This window comes from Phaethon aethereus (assembly GCF_964289735.1).
Source record: "Phaethon aethereus genome assembly, chromosome: 6".
Taxonomy (NCBI): domain Eukaryota; kingdom Metazoa; phylum Chordata; class Aves; order Phaethontiformes; family Phaethontidae; genus Phaethon; species Phaethon aethereus.
In genome coordinates, this window is record NC_138580.1 from 18,766,413 (window position 1) to 18,786,430 (window position 20,018).

The following is a 20,018-nucleotide window of genomic DNA, read 5'->3' on the forward strand; positions in this document are numbered from 1 at the left end:
TATTAAGAATGACAATCTTTGTACCTCTTTATTCCTTTAGGTTTGAGAAGGAAAACTGAAAAGAGTTGGGAAGCAGTTGAGCCATTTTGTTTGGCTGTAGAAGTTATTTTTTATTCAGCATGGGTTGGATTAGAGGTGTGTGTCCTGGTAGAGGGGAGCAGTTCTATTTATTCTAAAGAATATCTCACTCCAAGGCTGTTCTGGCCTGTTACACCCTTGCTGCCATGATGAATGGCTGGCCAGGCCCTGCCTGCTCTAAGGTTCTGGTGTAATTGCCCTACCACCCTTTCATTCTTCACATGAGTTGCTTGACTTTGTTTTCCATGCTCAGATGGTGGCAAAGCCATTTCATTGCTCCCTTGGAGATCCCTCTTGTAACTCTGCTTTGTGACAGTGTCTCCAGAAAGCCTGCCCCAGGAAAGCAGATGGCAGGGTGAAGCTGTGCAGAGCAGTGGTGCTACCCAGTAGTCCCTTCCCTGCTGTCTGTATCCAGCTGTTTTGTCTTGGTTTTGGATTACAAAGCACTTTGTCTGCATTTGTGTTTTAGCTGGTGCTAGGTAACACAGGCGTGGAATCCTTGGGTCAATGAAGACAAGGGCCCTGCTTTTTCCAGAGGCTTTCAGCTAAGGGAGAAGTGAAGCTACCAGCTAAGAGTGTAGGTCATTGTCCTGGAGAAGAAGTCCTCAGTGTGCCCTTGCTGCCACTTCTGCTGCTACAGGGTGCAGCTCTGGGTACCCAGGTAGCAATTCCCAGAACTAACATTGGCTTATGGAGTCAGGAGTAGCTACTGAAAAAGGTATGACAGGCCAATGGGGATGTAACCTAGGAAGAAGTATAAGGGGTGGGTGAAGAGCAAGGATTATAGAAGGGGGAATACTTCCTGCAAAATGAATGGAAGGATAATTATATCCCTAGCAATTGTTTGGAGGAGGAAGGAAAAGACTCTGTGAATTAGTGCAAGGGATTGTGAAGCTTGGGAAAGGAAATGGGGGAGGAAGGGCAGGATGATCTTTGTGTTTTTCATTAAGAATAGAACAGCTGCTGTGCTGGCAATTGTTAAATTAATGTTTATAAGTGGTATTAATGTATATAAGGCAGGTTTTATCCAGTGGCATGGCAGAGATGAGGGCTTGGATACAAACAAACAGTATGATGATGGAAGAGTTTGTGCTAAGGTGCCCTTGTCTTCACTGGGGATATGCTGGGATGGAGCAGCAGCTTCTGTGGCCCCTTTCCTCAGTGCACCTGGACCTTCTCCCATACTTGCCCATACCTACAACACAGGTTTCCTAAGGCTGTTTAATGCCGTAATCCTTGTTGTTTGATAGCATTCATTTCCACATTTCAAGCTGCTGTTTTGCAGGGCTTGTTTGAAGGAGCAGGTTTTGTAGACTATTTGGCATCCAGGTCACAGTGACCCGCTTCCTGCTTTCCCAGTGTTGTCCCCAAGAATCATATGATCCCACTTATGTACACATGGGTGCATACGCAGTTACATTTGTGTCTGCTGACCTACACGTAAACCTAACATGTTCACTGTTGCACTGATGGTGCATGGAGGCATTGAGGTTGTGTGAGGAGCACTGTGGTGCTGTACTGTGGCTTAAAACTTGGCCAGTGTCTAATAGGAGCAGATATGATAGGAGTAACCTTGTATGTTTTGTTTAATCATTCCTTCCTCAGATGAAAGTGATCTTCTGTTTTCAGAAAGCAACTATGATTTATGGCAAAGAAATGGCCACTTTCCAAATTATTTCCACAAGGCATCAAAAATATTTGTGGATTTGAATACATTTTACTCTTCCTTGTCATCTACAGAGGGTTAAAAAACCCTTGAAATGCCAATAGCTTATAACTAGATGTTGTTATGTTATTCGAGATTAACCCCTCACTCTCAAGCATATATAGAAAACCCTATAAGGTTAGGGTTGGCTCTTGTTGAAGACATGCCTCAAAGTTGTTGTTTTTTTTTTTTTCTCCCTCCTTACTGGCACAGCAAAGTCTATACTTGCTAGCAAAATACTGATGGACTGAATATTTTTGCAATTTGATGAAGATAAAGGACTGAGACAGTGTTTTGCTGGTTGCATTCTTGAAATGGGTGACTGCTGCTTGGTTCTGGAATGCAATGGAAAGAGCAATCCCTGCCTCAAAGAAGTCTTTAAAAGATTATTGAGTTGACAGAGGGAGTGGATGTACAACTTGAGGGAAGGATGCCAGCTTCATGGTTGGCAGTACCTTGATAATGAACCTTCTTTTAAGGCTACCCACGCTTACTTAGTCATTACAAAACAGCTCATTTCTTAAGTCCATCTTGATGGAAATGGCTCCCCAGGAGAAATTCGAGTCCAGGGAAGCCACTGGCCATGGCTACTAACTCAGGCAGAGGTTTCAGTATGTAGTGGTCATTTCAGAGGGGAAAAAAGAGCCTAAATAAGTGATGAGGCCAAAAGCAGTGATGGAAGGGAAGGTATACAGAGACATAAGGGGAGGTAAGGGGTGGGGTGGGAGAGTTTGTGCACCACACTGGACTAAATGATTGTTCAAACCTCTGAACATCTCTGGCCTCTTAGTGTAGCCACATGGATCCAATAAATTTGTAAGGAGTTTTTACTGATTAATGTAGTTCTGCAGATTGACGAGCGTCAGCTCACAGCCTGCATTCACAGCAGTGCTTTAACAAGTGGGGCAGTGCTTTCCTAGTGCAGTTTGTCCTGCTGCTGGCCCTGGCAGTGATTTAGCCAATGTCAGGCAGCAGGTCACACGTGCATGGCCATATGGCAATTGCTGCTGCGACTGCAGCTTGTACGGACATACCTAAACCAACTTTAATCTAGGCTGGGTACAGCTAGCAGCGTACCCACAGCACCGTGGAGCTCCACGCAGGCTGTAGTCCATCGCGAAAAGCAAAGCATTTATTTCAGCAATTTGTTCTGAACTCTGTTCACAACGCAAGCCAGCTCATTTAAAGTAGCTCAGATATGTCATCGCAATTCCTGTAAACATGCCCTTATCGTGCTTGTATCTCAGTTCGTTTGTCTCTAAGATAGCACTGTCATCCCTCACACAAGCATTTAGCACTGAACAGAGGTTTGGATGGAAGATGCTCGAGAATTAAAATACTGGACGCTGAAGTGCAATGAGTAATACTCGGAGACCTCTCCCATGGCGGCTCAGTTTCCCCTAATGCATGCTGCACTGCTGAACCTTTTCAGCAAGGAAGCATCTCCTCCTCAGAGTTTCTGGAGGTTGGTTGAAGGCTTCAGCTTCCACCCGGAGCCGGTGGACTGGGGTATGCTCAGCTATGCACCTCGACGGGACTGTTGGCTTTGACTTCCATTATTAGGGTTGCTGTTAAGATTGCTTCCTAGAGTCTAGAAACCTAAATGTTCCTCCCTTTCCTTGAAATGCGGAGGACTTTCTTTGCAAAATGTTGAATCACCCAAGCAGGTACCGGCGCCTGCTGCAGGGAGGCACCGGATCGTGCGGGGAAAGCTGTCAGCTGGGAAAGAGTTAATCACAGGCGCAAGCACAAGCTCTCCTCCTCCCTCCTCTTTCCCTCCTTCCCCTGCTCCCTCCCTCCCTCTCTTTTAAGTCTTGACCACAGAGTGAGGGAGGCGGGGGCTGGGCGCAGAGTTCGGCTCCCGTCGCTGAAGAACTTTTCCCGCTGCCCGGCGAACGGGCGCCCCGGGGCGAGGCGCCGTGCCTGGCGCTGGAGCGGCGGCGGCCGCCGCGCCCGGGCGGGGAGCGCGCTCTGTGCTGCCGGTCACCCGGGGACGAAATCTCCCGGCTCTCCCGGGGACTGACTTCTTTCCTCTCTTTGTGTTTATTGAAACTCCTCCCCGTGGCGTCAGGTTTTCCTGAAGGAAGCTCTTGAGCAGAAGCTGGAGAAGGATCGGGAAGAGGAGTTGAGGAAAGCAGCTATAGTCATCCGGGCCCACGTCTTGGGCTACATGGCAAGGTCAGTGCTGGGGGCTGCCCCACCATCCCTGTGCTTGCGTGCCTGGGTTGCCCCGACCCCCTGCTTTGCTCTCCAGTCCCCTCGCATCCCTCCCTTCTTTCCCTCCTGTATTCTAAGGGAGAGCTGCAGTATCTGCCCTCCCTGGCGGCATCAGTTCTGCTAAACCTTTGTGCACCTTCAATTCTGTGCACGCTTGCACCCGCCCTCAACCCTGCTCAGCAGGCTTCTGCAGGGACCTCTGTACCCATTGCTTGCCTCTGATGACACCTTTTCCTTGCCTTCAGGGCTCTCCTGGCTGGGCCTCACTTATGCTTTGGGTCCCCTCCTTTTCCTTATGCCTGTCAACTCTGGTTTTTGCTCCCCCTGCAAATTGCTTCTTCCTTACTTGCAGTGCTGCCTTTGCTCACCCTCTTTCCTCGCCCTGCCTGTTTGCCTCGTGATCTCTCTCTCCTTTTAATTAACTCTTCAGAATTGGTTTTTGGCCAGCTTTGCACCAGTAATCTCCTCTTGCCGCTCCCTTTTGCACCTGACCAGGGAGGGTTGGGAGAACCAACTGCAGACAAACCGCCCCTCCTCTACCCCTCGCAGTCAGTGCAACAGCTGACTCCTTAATGGCTGTGGCATGCACGCTTAATCCCAGTAAGATGCTCTTTCCTGGCTGGTCTCTGCTCCAGACACCTGTCAGTCAGGGGTGTGAGGAGGTGAAATCCGTGGCCAGCAGAGCTGTTCCAGCAGGCACTCTTCTCAGAGCCCTAGGTACACCAGGTAGCTTATTTTGCATTGGGAAATGTGTGCAAGGGTTGTACCCTGCCTTGCCAATGTGCAGTATCAGCAAAATATGCATTTGGTCTCAGGAGCTTTTATTCATTTATTTATTTCTCTCTAGGAAGACAAATAAGCTGGCCCTATTGTTTGTACATGAGACTGTCAGGGCCTCTGCTCTATTTTACTTTATGTCTAGCATTTGGAGAGAGGGGTAGGGATTAGCACAGGAAAATTGATTTTTCTGGGAAACATCATGGCAGGCAAACTGGATTACTGCTTTTCTGAGTTCCTGGGAGGGTAGCTGCTGCCCTGAAGGGCTATGATGGAGACAGTGTTGCAGTTCCTCTTGGCTAGAAATCTTGCGGTCCTCCAGTCTCCGCAGATCTGAATTCTTTGTTCCACATGTTGCTCTTCTGAGTCTCATCTTTAGAACAAGCTGCGCTTCTGCTGCCAAGAGGGGAAATCCTCACAAGCAGCTGGAGGTAACTGGACTTTGCAGGGGAGGAGAGCAGGGAGTGAGGAAAGAGCTAGGGAGGGAGACAGGAAAAAGTTTTTGTGAAGAGTTTCCAGTTGCGCTGCACCTGTATTGGAGAAGGTCCAGCAAGAGGGAGTTCATCTGGGCAAATGGTGAATGGTCTGGGCAGAGGTCAAGAGTACCAGTGTGCGCTGCCTTTAGCTTGATACCATTTCTGTTCATTTTGCAAGGACAAGTAAGTATTTAAATTCATTTGGTCTCATGCAAAGGGGACTGGCGAAGAAGGGTACATATGCCACAGGAGGGGTTTTACTGGCTTCTCCCCTTTTGTGAACTTGTTCTGTGAGCCTGGAGAAGCAGTCCTAAGGGTGAGAACATTTTCTTTGCTCTCATTTGGACTAGGTGACCTTTAAAGGCCCCTTCCAACCCAAACTGTACTATGATTCCCTGCAGCCTAGTATCTCTGATCACTAAAATGTGAGACGAGAAAATCAAGCCCATTCAAATGACCCCATTTTTTGTAGCTAATCTGTGGAACTCTGAGCTGCAGGTGACAGCTTCACCAGCTAAAATATGCATAAGTGTACCCAGGCTTTCAGGATCCATGTACAAATTTAGCTGTGTTCGTGGATTCTGCAAGACCTTACTGCTCAGGGGAAAAGACAGTAGGAAATTATTCCATAGCCCTGTGTTCTCTAGTCCTTGGAGGCAAAACTACTAACTACAACTCATCGACAGAATAATTAACTAAATTCCAAATTCAGCATTGGAGCCTTGCGGCCATCCCACCTTCTCTTGTGGTACATGGTCAGGATGTCTCCCAACTCCTTGACATGGGCTGCAGGTTGAATTTCTTTGGCCAGTGCAAGAGGGTGAGTGGAAGGCTTGAACGAGGGGAATGAAATTCATGGCCTGTGTGCAGCAGTTCCAGCTGAAGGGCGTCTGCAAGCTTGGCTGCGGTCATGAGGAATGAGGGGGCACTTCAGCCTGGCAGATTAGCAGGCAGAGACGGCCTGTAGCTGGGCAGGGCTTGGCACATGTTGCACTCGATAGAGTTTCGGGCAGATGTATTTTGTAAAAGTCAGAGTGCCCTTTTTGGTGCACTTATATCTGCCTTGGCAGAGGGTGCGTGTGCAGCTGTTCACACCCCATGTGCAGGGCATAGGGAGCAGGGGTGAGGGGACTGCAGCCCAGGAGCAATTCATCTAAAACCTCCCACTTCTTATCACCTCTTCCCTTTCCTCTTCTTTTCTCTGTGCTTCCTCCCTTTGACTTAATACTTCTGGAAAAGAGCGTGACCTCTGCACGCTACTGCTGTTAGCATCCCTCTCCTGATTTTCTTGACTAGGCTGATGTATCTGATGTGCAGGGAGGTGGCAAGCTGTCAGCATGGGTCCCTGTTGCCATTTGAAGGGGGTTTGATGCCAGGAAGGGGATTTTAAGGTGTGCCTTTTCCTCAGGGGGTTGCAGAAGGCCTGTGGAAAGGGTACATGAGAATACTGTGCTATTTTCAGAGTGCTTTCTAGGACTGCGAGACCTCACAGGATTACTGTAACCTGCTGGCCCAAGATCGTGCATAACAGCCCCGTAGAATTTCCCTCTGCAAATGCTGGTTTGGAGTAAAGAAGATTTTGATTTGAATAGTACCAATGATCAGTTCCCTACAGCAAGATATTAAGGTGTCTAAATATATTCAATTACTTAAAAAAAATCCGCTTATTTCCAGCCTGAATAGACTTCAGCTTCAGGTCAATTAAATCTTGTTATGTCCCCCGTTGGATAAACAGAAATACCACCAAAACATAGGGGTACTTTGAGTGGGTTCAAGTCTTTCCTCTGCCTTCTCTTCCTTAAGTTCATGGAGCAAGCACTCTCTTTCTATAAACCAGGATTTCTGGTTCCAATCCTGCTTCCTCAGAAATCACCTGGGGGTCTAACATTGTTCTAGAAATGGAGATGCTAACACTGAACACAGGATAAAAGTAGCAGTGCAGTCCCCTTCTACGCAGTATTTCTGCTTGAAAGTGTAAGAATCCCAGTAGTATTTTTTTCTGGGAGTGTTGGGAGTTTGCCTTCACCTGATGATCCTTGTGGCCTTTTTTGACTTGCTGCCTCCTAACATAGTCCCACATCAGGCGTGCTTGGCGTTTGATTCTGCAGTAGAAGACCTTATGTTTGGCTGTTTAATGTTTGCTTGAATCTAGCTTACAAATTGATCTAGATTACTGTGTAATAATAACCCTTTTGTTATTTGCCCAGTTTGTGTATCATGTACAAACTTCTAGCAGTGACTTTTTTTTCAGGTCCTCGATAAAAAATATTCTGTAATGCAGAGGCAAGAACTGACTTTTCTAGAACTTCGCTAGACTACAAAAATACTGAATGATCATTCTTTTCTTTTGGAGCCCTACCATTTTTTTGGTTTTAAAGTACAGCAATGTTGATGTTGATACCATTATTGTTTAAGCGAAATGTTGTACAATGTAAGTATATGTTTATGGGAGCCTGTTACAATGTTACATGCAGCAATCAATACTGTAGTATCACTGTCTTTTCCCCCAAACAATACAAGATTAATGTGACCAGATCTATTTTTGCTCTGTTTTTGCTTTTCCTGGAGTAATTTGCTTTTGGCCACTTAAAAGATGGGGCAATATGGGACTTTGTTCTCATATAGTAAGGCCATTTCTATTTTTCTATTATAATAAATCCACACTGACTGATTGTGCTAATTGCACAGTGAATGTGTGCAATGTGCAATGCAAGGAGACTTTGGGCCAGTGGACCTTCTCTTTCCATGTGCCAAATATGTCCTTCATCCTCTGAGGGTGTTCACAAAAGTAGGTGCCCACGGAAACACATCAGTGGTAGATACAGGAGTGAGAACAGTGAGGAGAATGTGATTTACGGGTAGTGGCAGGAGAGGAACAGAAATTGTGTCATTTCTGGGCAACACTTTCCCAAATTCATTTTTCTGTGGATGTGGTGAGATTGGGCAGTACACCATGGCATGGGAAATGCAAAGCACGTATTGCTTCATGGCACATTAAGTGTCTGGTTCTGTTTTTAGGAAGAAGTATCAAAAGGTGCTAGCCAGTGTTGTTATAATCCAAAAGAACTACCGAGCATACTTCTGGAAGAAGAGCCTGCTGCGACTGAAGGCCTCTGCAGTCACCCTGCAGAAGCACTGGCGTGGACGCCTGGCTCGCAGCCTCTACCAGCACCTGCTGCAGCAGGAGCTCAGGCGGAAGCAGGAAGTGGAGGAGAGGAGGAGGCAAGAAGAGGAAGAACAGATCAGAAGAGAGGAAGAGGAAAGACAATGGCAAGAAGAGGAGGAGCGTAGGAGGAAACAGGAAGAGGAAGAGGTGAAAGAAAGGTACAAGATGGTATCATGCACTCATAGTTCCCTGGCACTAAAGCTGCTGAGGTGTAAAAGCGGGTCTGGGACACTGGCATGATGGTAACACTGGAACAGCAATTGCATGAGACAGTGTCCCAATGCCATGGGGCAGAGTTGGGGTGGACTATGGGCAACTCAAAACAGAAAGCAGAGTGGAAAAGGAGTGTGCTGTTTCCTTTAGGAAAGCTAATTCTGGTGTCTTTTTAGCTCAGTTTAGTGTTTTTCTGTTTTGGAATGTACATGAAAGGAGGCAGTTTCTCTGATTGGGCAGAGATGCATAATTTTCTCATTGCCTTTGCGGTGGTAAAGGAAGTTTTATGTGGCCTTCCAAAATTTGGAGGGATTAGCAGTGTGAGAAGGTACCAGAGTTCATGGGTCTTGGTGTGTCCAGTATGCTGGGTCAGAGAGCAAGATGGGCAGTGCACCTGTGCTGCTGCTGCAGTTCTTACACTCACAAGAATACACATCCTCTCCCTGTTCCTGCTGCTGTGTATCTCTCATCAGGGATATTGAGAGATCAGGAGGAGAAAGGAAAAGCTAATGTGACAAAAAGAGACAATCTATGAGCAGTGACAATACACCTATTGAGAATCCTGCACCTCATGCATCATTTACTGTTCACTCCATGTTTACCTACATCCTATCCAAACTGGGTGAGCTTATTCTATTAAGTCTGAACAAATAATCCTGCGACATTTTAAGGTTTTCATTAATAGTTGGTTACATTTCTTATAGGCTTTTTTTACATACTTGTGCTGCAGTTGCATCTTTGGAGATTAAGATGTGTGACAAGCATCAGAAAATTCTAAGGCTAAGAAGCATGTCACAGGGGAAAGAGATTGGCTGTGGTTTCACTGGAGACAGCAGGATGATGTATCTGCTGGGACAAGAACTGGAGTCGGTGACACCAATGATGAACAGTTGGGTCAAGTAATATGTTGAACGTCACTGAAAGCTCCATTTTATCGATACGTCAATTTTCAATAGCCTCATCAGCAACATGAAGCTGTGCCAGTTCAGAATGTCAGTAACTAGTTTGAATATATCATATGCTATGGATGCTCTCTTAGGTCTAAAGTCCTCATTGTACTAAGTAGAGCTTGTCCCTACCTAGTTTTAGATAAAAGGACCTATTTAGCTTATTTGTTCTAGAGTGTTTCTGCCTCTGCTCTCAAGTTCCCAGCCCATAAAGACATGTTGATCCCAGCATCATTGTAAAGAAGTGTCAGTGTTTCTAGGAATCAGGTGAACTGCTCATTTTGCTTTCATTTTCTACTTGATGTCAGATGGCTTTATTCAGAGTGAGAAGCCAAAAAGGCACTAGCAGATGAGCTTGGCTAAATCCGGAACTTCCATTTGACCTCAAAAATGAGGTGGAAGTCCAGAGCAATTACAAATCAGCTAATCTACTGAGAACAAGCAAAAAAACCCAACAAACATGCAGAGACAAAATTAGAAGGACCAAGATGCAAAATGAGCTATGATGAACTAAAAGTTGGCATGCAGTTATTGTGCATACGCTGTTAGTAAAAGGGAGGCATAAAGTAATTTGGTCTACTGTTCAACATGAAGAAAATATTACAGTGTTGAGAAAGCTGAGGTATTTGATGCTATTTTTATTTCTCTTCCCCAAAAGCCTTAGCTGTTGGATACCAAATACAATTAGCACAGATGTGCAAGAATTCAGAACCTATCAGGAAAATAAAAGGTTAGAGAATGCTCAGATAAATCAGATTACAAAGAACTCAGCCAGACTTGGTGAAATTAATGTTTGGGTACTTTGAGAACCGGCTGAAGCAGTTTGAATCAGTAGCTATTCTTTTTCTTCTCCTTTGTGGATAGCCGTGGACTTTCCATAAAACTGGAAAATTCCAAACGTATAACGATCCCCTTTTAAAATGGGAAAAGGAAGAATGAGGGAACTGTGGACCAGTCAGCCTAACCTCAATTTCAGGAAGATACTGAAACGAATAATCAAACAGTTGTGAATGCTTGATAAAGGAGTTAAGAGCCAGCGTGAATTTCTGAAGAACAAACAGCATTAAAGTTATCTGTTCCTTCTGTGATAGCTTATGACATGGCTTGTGGGTAGGGAAAAGCCACAGAGGGTAGGTAACTTGACTTTGGGTAGGCAGAGGGTAGGTAAGGGCTTTGACATGTTACGACAATACTCTTAAGACACTATAAGGAATGTGGTTTGGAAAAAAGTAGATGAAACAAGACTAGGATTTTTGGTTTTACTGCACTGTATTATTGCATTTTAATCAGTAAACAATAGTAGGTTTTTGTTAAGTAGGAGAGAACTCTTGAATGGGATTCTTCCGTGGTCTGTACTGGATATGGTACTAGTGCAATGTCTTCGTAATAAGTTGGATGAGGAAATATGAGTATCCTGATTAAATTTGCAGACAAAACCATCTGGTGAGGGGCTGTAAGTATATAGCTAGGCAGGATTACAATTCAAATAATTTTTGCAAATTAAAAAAATGGTCTGAAAAACATATGATAACATTCAATACAGACATATGCAGATCTACAGTTAGGAATAATCAAATGCACAGAGAGAAAAGGAGGAATGCCTGCTTCAACAGCAGGAAGAAGGCCTGGAGGCTAAGTTGAGTATTAGTCACCAGTGTCATGCTGTGTGAGAGGAGAAAGTAAATGCTGTCTATAAATAAGATAGTTTCTGTAAGATGTGGGGTGTTTCTCCTCTTCCGCTCGGCACTGTCCCTAGTTTTGGGTATCACATTTCAGGAAGAATGTGGATCACTTGGAGATGGATGGAAAGCAGCAAGAAATATCAGAGGTCTGAAAAATGCGAGGAACAGTTGCAGGGATTAGTGTGTAGATTGTAGGTGGTATTCTTGATTTGTTTTAAAATGGCTCTGCTTCTTGAACTCTCATATCATTTAAGGCAGTTATTTAGCTCATAACTACTGTTAGAGATCTTTCAGTAGAGTTGGAACCATCTGGATCTCACTTATGTCAGCTTTCATTTACAAACATTTCCTGGATTTTTTGAGAGAGAGCGCACGCGCAAGAGTGAGAGCTTTAAAGACTTTTGTGACTTGCAGCTGCAATTTAGAATTTGGCTGGGAAAAGCTGCAGGCCTGGGAAATAAATATTTTTGCCCTCCTGTTCTGCTTGAGGTTGAATTATAAATTTGAAAGTTACCACTGCCAGTCTGAATTTAGCTGCACAGTGATTGCTAGAGGCAGACTCTTCATCCAGCCACATCCTATCCCTGCTCCCTACGCATGACCCTGGCATTTGTCTGTCTCCTAGTTCAGTTGCTTGTAGCGTGCTCACTATTGCAGAAACAGGCCATAGCGACAGCTTTCCCTTGAAGTACAACCATTTTGATCTGAGTGGAGACGCAGCACGTTGGGATAGCTTTTTTTCCTCTACTCATGTTTACTAACAAACTCTGACTCTTACAGCCTTTACTAGTAAACTAGGTTTTGCATGCCACTGAAAAGTTACGCAAGCTTGAGTACCCAGGTCTTCAGAATAGAAAGTCCTCAGCTTAGTCATTTAACAGAGTACAAAAATTTAATAACTTCTTGGGAGCTTTAATATAGTAAAAGCAAAGCAAAACAAATTCATTGCTGGTATTGCAATAATTCTCTTCTGTTTTAAAAAAAACCCCACAGTTTCCTGATATCTGTCAATTATGCATGTACAACCTGATTTAATATCCACAGACATAAAGTACTTCAGAAGATTCTGTTTACATTTATCACGAGTCTAACTGATCTGCCTTTCTGTCACTGTTTCCAATGTCCTTCCTAGTGTGTTCCAACTAATCCTATTTCCTGATTGATCTGAAAGTTAAGTGCTTGGGGAAAAACTGTTGTATCCACAAAGGCCATGCCAACTCCAGAGAATTGGATTTTTACTAAATTACAGAAGCTTTTATATTAGACTTACAACAGATACATTATTTTAACGTTATCCATGGAGGGAAAATATATCCATGTAATTCTAAAAGCCTCATGTAGGAGGACTGGGTCTGTCTGTGACACTCATGTCTTATTTTTAACAGAGAAAAGGAGCAACTGAATGTGCTACTCCAGGTGGCTCAGGTAAGTTTAACAGCCGTTCTTTTCATTTCTCTCAGTATCTGTGAAGGGTCCTTCATGGCTTACGCTTCGCCTGGAGCTAATATTGTTATTGTGGCAACACTATTTTAAAAAATGGGCTTTGTTCACTCAAAACCTGCAGGTGTTTGGCTTTGGCAGAGGTACATAGAGTTAACAAGGTGGGTTTTTTTTTTCAAGGCTCATGTACCAGCTTGCTTAGTTCTTATTTGAAAATGTCTGTATTGAACATGCAGCATCCTTTTTTATCTCTACTGCTTGAGCTTATTACATGACCTTGTGATGTGCTACTCTGCGACACAGTCTGTTTTGCTGGATTGTTGCCTGTAACAGCAAAAATGAGAGTGCAAACGGCTGCTACCATGGCTAAAATAAACCCCTTGTAACTGATCTAATTGTCTGTTGGTACTTGATATATCAAAGAGCAGACCACCTACCCTGAGGTGTGTGAAAACAGCTGTGTATCTTCTTACTTCTTTTCGCAAACCACTTGTTCCCCAGTTTCAGGCCAGCTCTGTTCAGAAGAGATGATGGATTAGAGTATAAAAATGTGTTTGTCCGCAAGTAAGAGTCAAGTAGAGAGCAAGCAACAGGGTAACTGTAAAGAAAACAAGGATTGTGGCTTAAGTGGGCCAATTCATTGGCTGCATTGTCATACTCCTATCAGGAAGTACATTAAATCCTTTTGGAATTTATTTTTGCTTTTTCTTGTGTGTGTGTATGTTTTCAACATCCTCCATGGAGGGGAGGGTGGCTTTATCTTAGAGCTAAACATCAGTGAAAGTTACTGGTATCTTCTATCTTCTAATTATTGTGTACTTGCTAGAAAATTCCTGTTACTTAAGTGTGGAGAATAGAGGAAGACAGAGTCTTCAGCAGCCAGCCAGCCATCATCCATCCAGTGATGCTAAAGAATGCCCAGAAATTCCAGGTGGAGTTTTGGTGGGGTGAGGTTGGAGTGGATACAGTCCTGCTTCATTGCAAATACCCCTTCCAGACCTAGATTCTGATGGTCAGACCCCCAACTTAGGAAGCATCGAAATCCGCAAATGTTTTAATGAATTTCTGGGAAATCTTCAGCTCTTAAGCAGGCTATGCATGTATGTATTTGTGTATAGTTGCTTTCTCCTGTATGTGTGTGAGAAAATTCAAAAAGAGAAGATGGAATTTCATAATGTTTTATCCAAGTAGTAGTGTACAAAGGGCTGTAACAGGAGCAGCAGACAGAGAGGCTTTTCTAAAAATTCGCTGATCCCAGTGAGCTACTTTGTACGAATCAGAAAGGAGGAAGGAAAAAAGGAGGTACCTGAAGATCCCGTAGTTCTACCTTTAGTTTTTACACCATGGATGATTGCAGAAGCTGGTCAGAAAAGGATAGGGTGCTTAGAGTCATCTTTTTGCAGATGGGAAGTACAAGGCAAGCACAGGAGGTAGAAAGATTGAAAGATCCAGGCAAGGAACACATATAGGTTGAAGAAACTGCTTTAACACTATTATAAATTCTTTAAGGTGGAAGCAGTAAAGACTGTGGAGGTAGATATTCCCCTGCAAGAAGAAGAGAGACGTCAGATGGAGGAGATCTTAAGACTGGAGAAGGAGATTGAGAAGTTGCAGCAACAGAAAGAGGATCACATGTCTATCATCTGTGAAAACACCAGGAATGAAATCAATCGACAGCGAGAAGAAGAGATCCAGAGGCTGGAAAAGGAGGCATCTAGGGTTGCACAGGAGTTCTTGGAGCTGCTGGATTTTGGCAATTTGGATGAAAGTGTGCAGAACTTGGAGTGCTCACTTTCTAGTGAGGGGACACTCAACATTGACTGCAGCCTGGTGGCACCGCTAGCTGAAGAAGAAGTGGATGAGGGTTTTCATGCCGATGACGAAGGACGGCCAACTTCCAGTTTGATGGTCTTGAATCGGCACAGCACAAGAAACAGCGATAACTACTCGGAGGAGGGTGTGGACACAAGCCTTTCATGTCTCCAAAGGGAAGTGCGAGAGGTTGTCTCTGCTCCAGAGAGAACCCCTAGCCCCAAGGAGCAGAGAGCCCTATCTGACCCAGCAGAAAGCATTTACAGCACCGCCTCAGATACACAGAGGAGTAACAGCAGAGAGGTGGGAGAGACAATTTACACTTCCCCCCCGGATGTGGAGTCTGACTATGACCATGAGGAGTTTGATGGTTGTGGAGATGCAGGTAGCGCCTCAGCTGAGCCTCTGAACGGTGAGGAAGGTCTGAGACACTCCCATGGTACCAGCCTGGACTCCAACCGTGGCAGCCTGGACTCGGTAAGAATCCCTCCCTTCACCTTTCTGGACATTAGTGTGACTTTGTTGATATTTATAACATCCTTGCCTTCTTACTGTATGCCTGCTTGCTCTGGGTATTGTTACTAATATATAACTTAGATCAATAATCAGCTTGGAAAAAAAGGGAAGAGTCATAGATAGGCTGCAGGCCAGAGGGCTTGTGATTATCCAGTGTTACTGATAGGCGAGCTAGCACATACATACCTAGGCTATTTTAGATTGTTTCCATCACCTTATATTAATGTAACACCTTTTAGGAAGACTGAAAGCAGGCAACTTGTATCTTGTAGGTTTATGTTCTGCCTCAGAGAGATTTCACAAAAGTAGCCTGAGCTTCTAGTGGACAATCACAAGGGGAAATGGGAAAGGCTGGGGTTTGATTTGTTTCTATCACTAAAACTCCTCTTGTTCTAGTCCTGTTATTGTTCAGAGTCAAGGGTTTATTTTCAGCTGCTGTGTACAAGTTAAGCTGTTCTAAGGCTCGAAGATATTACTGTGCCGATCCAGGCTGGGTCTCGGTGCACGCAATCAAGACCACTGAACCATTCCTACCGCAGGGACAATGACAGGGTAGTAAAGCTGGGCTATTAGCCTCACACTTGAAGCATCTCAGCTTAGATCCCACACTAGGCTCTGGACTTCCTGAGTGCCCTCAGGCTAGTTGCTTAATAATGCAACGATAAATCCCCGTACAGAACAGGATGTCAGATAAGCCCACATAAGTTTGTGAGGAGTTCAGGTGTGAAGCCAATGACAGCCATAAAAATAGTTCAGATAAATGATGTCCCTGAGAATAGAGACTTGAACTACAAAATATCTTTTAGAAAATGATTGATTTTTTTTTCTTTTTTTAAGGAATTCAGTTTGCTTCCTTTGCTATTCTTTTCCAATGGCAGATTGTGACCCTTCTTAAAAAGTTGCATGGTTTTTCCTGTTTGCATTTCCCTAATGTCAGCTGCCAGCCATCAGAATTTTTTATGATGCTATCTGCTTGAGTAAAGGTACTTTCTCTGTGGGCAGGTACTCACAGATCACTGTCAGGTAATCTTCAAGTCATGAATTATTCTGTCACAGCCTGGGCCAGTTTCTACCATTCCTCTTAAAAGTGTAAATAGAAGTGTGGAGGATTTTATTGGGCTCCTCAGTGAGTAAGACTCATGAAAAATCTGGTTGATACCATGTCATGGCATGAGCCACAGGAAGAGAGAACTGCAGCTGGGTCAAGATCCCATCAGCAGCTGCTGATCCAAGAGTACCTGCTTTTTGAAACTTAATGGCAAGAGAGGGAGAATGAATGAGTGGAACAGGAATGAGACAACAGAGGAGCACAGAGGGGTCACACAGAGAGGACAGAAAGGAAAAATGAACAGAAGCAACATGCATCTGAGGAAGGAAAAGGTCTAAGGAGCTGCCTTCATTAGTATTAAATTAACAAAGCTGATGAAAGGAAGTTGTATTTAAGGTAAAGGAAATGATAGGGTAATTTGGGATTTCATGTGTGAAGTACTTTCTTATGGCTGAGGGCCATTAGTTGGAGAATAGGGATGAGTAAATCCTGTACTATTATTTCAGTAATTTAGATCTTTGTTTTCAGGGTTCAGTTATCCTGGAATGTGCTTTTTTTCCTAATCAAACCAACAAAAGACATTTCCTTGCTGGGCTTAGATTAGTGCTCCATCTTGTCCAGCATCTTGGCATGCCTGACAAAAAAAAAAAAATCAGAAAAATCCTGTAAAATGAAAAATTCCCTCTTAATCCCATTAAGTCATATTTTGGACTGTGGCCTCCGCCTTGAAACAGGAAGTTTTTTACTGCAGGTAACTGGAGTTTTCTAGCCATGTCCACTGCCGAATGTCACCCTCCTTTCTGGTATGAAAATTGCATGCTCTGGAGACTCTTGCTTTAGGCATTAATGGGTAAACTGTTAAGCCTTTAGTTTTACTGTATTGCTTTTTTAGTAAAGGGAGTATGTGTAGTTTTGCACCTTCTGATCATGGGACTTCCCTAGCCTTGTTACTTTGCTTCAGTCCTCCTGCGACCAGGAGAACCCAAGTAGCCTGTATTTCTTCTTTTCCCTTTAGTTTCTGGACAGTGAAGAAGAAGTGGATGTTTACATTGATACAGATGAAGAGTTTTGTAATGGACGAGTCACTATCTTCAATGGCTCAGGACCACCCTATTTTCACAGCTATCTCTACATGAAGGGTAAGCGGCTTTAGCCAAAACCATGGAAGGATGGAATCCAGGAAACCTGTTTTCCTCTTCTTTTTCTCCTGAATCATCATCATCATCTGCCCTTAGTTCTCTGTTTACTCTCTTTTTTATTTTTCCTCTTTAAAACAAAGAGGTAGGAGGTAGATGTCGGGAATTAGACTGGATATCTTTGCCACTAAGACGTAATTGTGCACACTTGGTATGGGCTTAAATGACTCATTCTGAGCTACAAAACTGAAGACAATACAAAAATATTTGAGTAGTACACATACTTCTGTATTTTTTGTTGGTTTCACTAGTTTGTTCTGTTTTTTCTCTGTCCAGACTTAAGCATAACCATGTTCTCTCCCTCAGGTCCTTTGTTTCATGTAGGAACTGAAGTGGCAACTAAGGGTCCATGAAGCAGGATCAGCATGAAAACATGGCCCTTGTTGCATGTCTGATGAAATCTTGCTCCCTTGCTTTGCAGGAGGTCTCATGAACCCGTGGAGGCGGCGCTGGTGTGTTCTGAAGAACGAGGCCTTCATGTGGTTCCGCACCAAGCAAGAGGCACTGAAGTCAGGCTGGCTCTATAAAAAAGGTGGAGGCATGTCAACACTTTCACGCCGCAACTGGAAACGCCGTTGGTTTGTGCTTCGAGAATCCAAGCTGATGTACTTTGAGAATGATAGCGAGGAAAAGTTGAAGGGGACAATTGATATCAGAAGGGCAAAGTGAGTGAAGAAATAAATCCTTTTGATCCCTAGCGTTCACTCTCTGAATCAATAATGAAGGGTTCTTTGGCCTATGGAGCTCTCACAGTAAGGGAAGGAAAAGACAACTAGAGCTTCTAGTTTTACTCTGGAGGGAGTTTGGAATTACTTGATAGTTCTTTTTCCAGTCTTGCATTTCATAATCCGGCAGAAGCTCTTTCCAAGCCATGGATGAAGTCAGACCATGAGGGGCTAATTAAGTACATACCCCATGCATTCTCCCCTGCCCTGACTCCATCTGTTTCCTGGCTTCTTCCAGGCATTTCACGGAGGTGGTATGAAGCTCACAGCGGGATTTGAATTTGGCAGCATGTACTATGCCTTTTCCTGAGCCCGGAATGCTCTTTTTGCTGCCATAGCCAGTTCCTCAGCTCCTGCTGTAAGGAAGGGGGACTAGTCACCTATTTACCGTTACGTGGGCCTGTAAAGTGCCAAAAAGAGTGGCACACCTGCCTTTGTAAACAGGCCTCTATATCATCCTCCCTGTTAGGTCTTCTTCAATCTAGTCTGCTGGTGTCTTGAAGAAAATCCATTTAACACTTTAAGCTTTGCTTTTGTGGTAGATTAACTGTACAAATCTTTTTAAGGCGACCCTAAAAGTCTTAGTGTGTATTAGAGGAATTTTGTATTTCTGTCGTAGTTACAAGCCATCTGAACCAGTGATTTCCTTTCTGTATGTGGAATGGTATGATGTGAAAAAAATTGGCCAGATGGAATTTATGCGTGTAAAAGGTTTTCAGTTTTGTCTCTTGTGATTTGCTGTGTTGCAGGGAGATTGTGGACATTCATGAAAAGGAGAATGCCTTGGACATTGTGACAGAAGACAGAGTTTATCACATTGTCGCAGAGTCACCAGAAGATGCCAGGTATAAGAGGGAGTTTTGTTAGGTTTGCTTCATTCAGTGCGAGTCTGACCCAACTACTCATGGGAGAACCTGGAAAACACAATCACTTCCCTTTTGCTGGAGAAAAGAGAGGTTTCATTCCAGTGTGTCATTTTGTCCTTACTGGGAGGTACCACCACCTACTTCGGGGACTCCCTGTTGCAGCTACTGAGATGGTGGTTCAGTCTACCAGTCAGTCAGAGGACTGCTACCTTTTTATGTGTCTGTGAGCATGCTGAATTCAAGGGTTACTTCAGGAGACACACAAAACCTTAATATAAACTGGAACATCTAATAGCTGATTTATTTATTAAATGGAATCTTGAATCAAACAAAAAGTCTATTCATGTTGTCTGTAAATGATTGCGAGAGCAGCTGGGTTTTATCCAGGAGACAGAGAAAAGGCTGGAGTTTATCAGAGTCTGTAGTGTCATCTGATAAAATCTTCGCAGTGCAAAGCAAACAAATGACTCATGCCCTTCCGTGTTGTCCTGGCCAGGCAGTGGGAATCAGTTTAAGGGCAGGTTGGACAACCTGTTCTGGCTATGCAAAGCCAAGTTAAGAGGTTACTGTCCGTAGCTGCTTGCATCTTCTCCCTTTTCCCACTCTGACCAAGGTTTCTGCTTTCTCAGCCCAGCCAGTGTAACTGTTTCTCTGATCTACTTTAATCTGATTCTGTGAAGTTACTTAGGGTCTGTTGTTATTTCATTTGAGTGTAGAGAGAGGAAGGGGGAAAATGTTTGGACACAAAGAAATGACAGAAATAGACTAAAGAACAGCAACATGAATAAGAAACGGGCAAATTCAAGGGGCAGTAGCTGAAGAAACAGTAACTTCTTAACCCAGAACTTCCACAACGGGAATAGGCACGCCCTAAGATAACATTGCAGAATTGCTAGGGTGAGTGTAAACCAAATGTGGCCTCTGTCAATGCCATATAAGTCTCTGTTCTGAGGGAGAAGAAAGCACCAACACTTGCACTAGCAAAGGGCAGATTAGCAGATGTCGTAGAGTATCCAATTTGAGAATCCTCCATGAAGTCTAGATGTTTGCTGATCTCACTGGAAGCTGCAGATAATAATCTGTTTGTTTTGCAACAGAGGTTAGCCTCCAGATATGTCTGTAACGAGAAGCCCTTTCACAGACAAATAATTTAA

At 44.0% G+C, this 20,018-nt stretch overlaps 1 protein-coding gene across 1 annotated transcript in view; it reads left to right on the plus strand.

The window, feature by feature from the left end:
- Positions 1 to 20,018, plus strand: part of LOC309406576 (unconventional myosin-X-like) — a gene marked incomplete at its 3' end in the record, with an annotated part of 56,876 nt that overhangs the window by 19,702 nt on the left and 17,156 nt on the right. Inside the window, exons 13-19 of the mRNA XM_082001841.1 lie at positions 3,855 to 3,961; positions 8,272 to 8,577; positions 12,647 to 12,686; positions 14,211 to 14,990; positions 17,093 to 17,216; positions 17,695 to 17,938; positions 18,748 to 18,843. Of these exons, the coding sequence (XP_081857967.1) occupies positions 3,855 to 3,961; positions 8,272 to 8,577; positions 12,647 to 12,686; positions 14,211 to 14,990; positions 17,093 to 17,216; positions 17,695 to 17,938; positions 18,748 to 18,843 (1,697 nt within the window). The remainder of the gene's footprint in view (positions 1 to 3,854; positions 3,962 to 8,271; positions 8,578 to 12,646; positions 12,687 to 14,210; positions 14,991 to 17,092; positions 17,217 to 17,694; positions 17,939 to 18,747; positions 18,844 to 20,018) is intronic.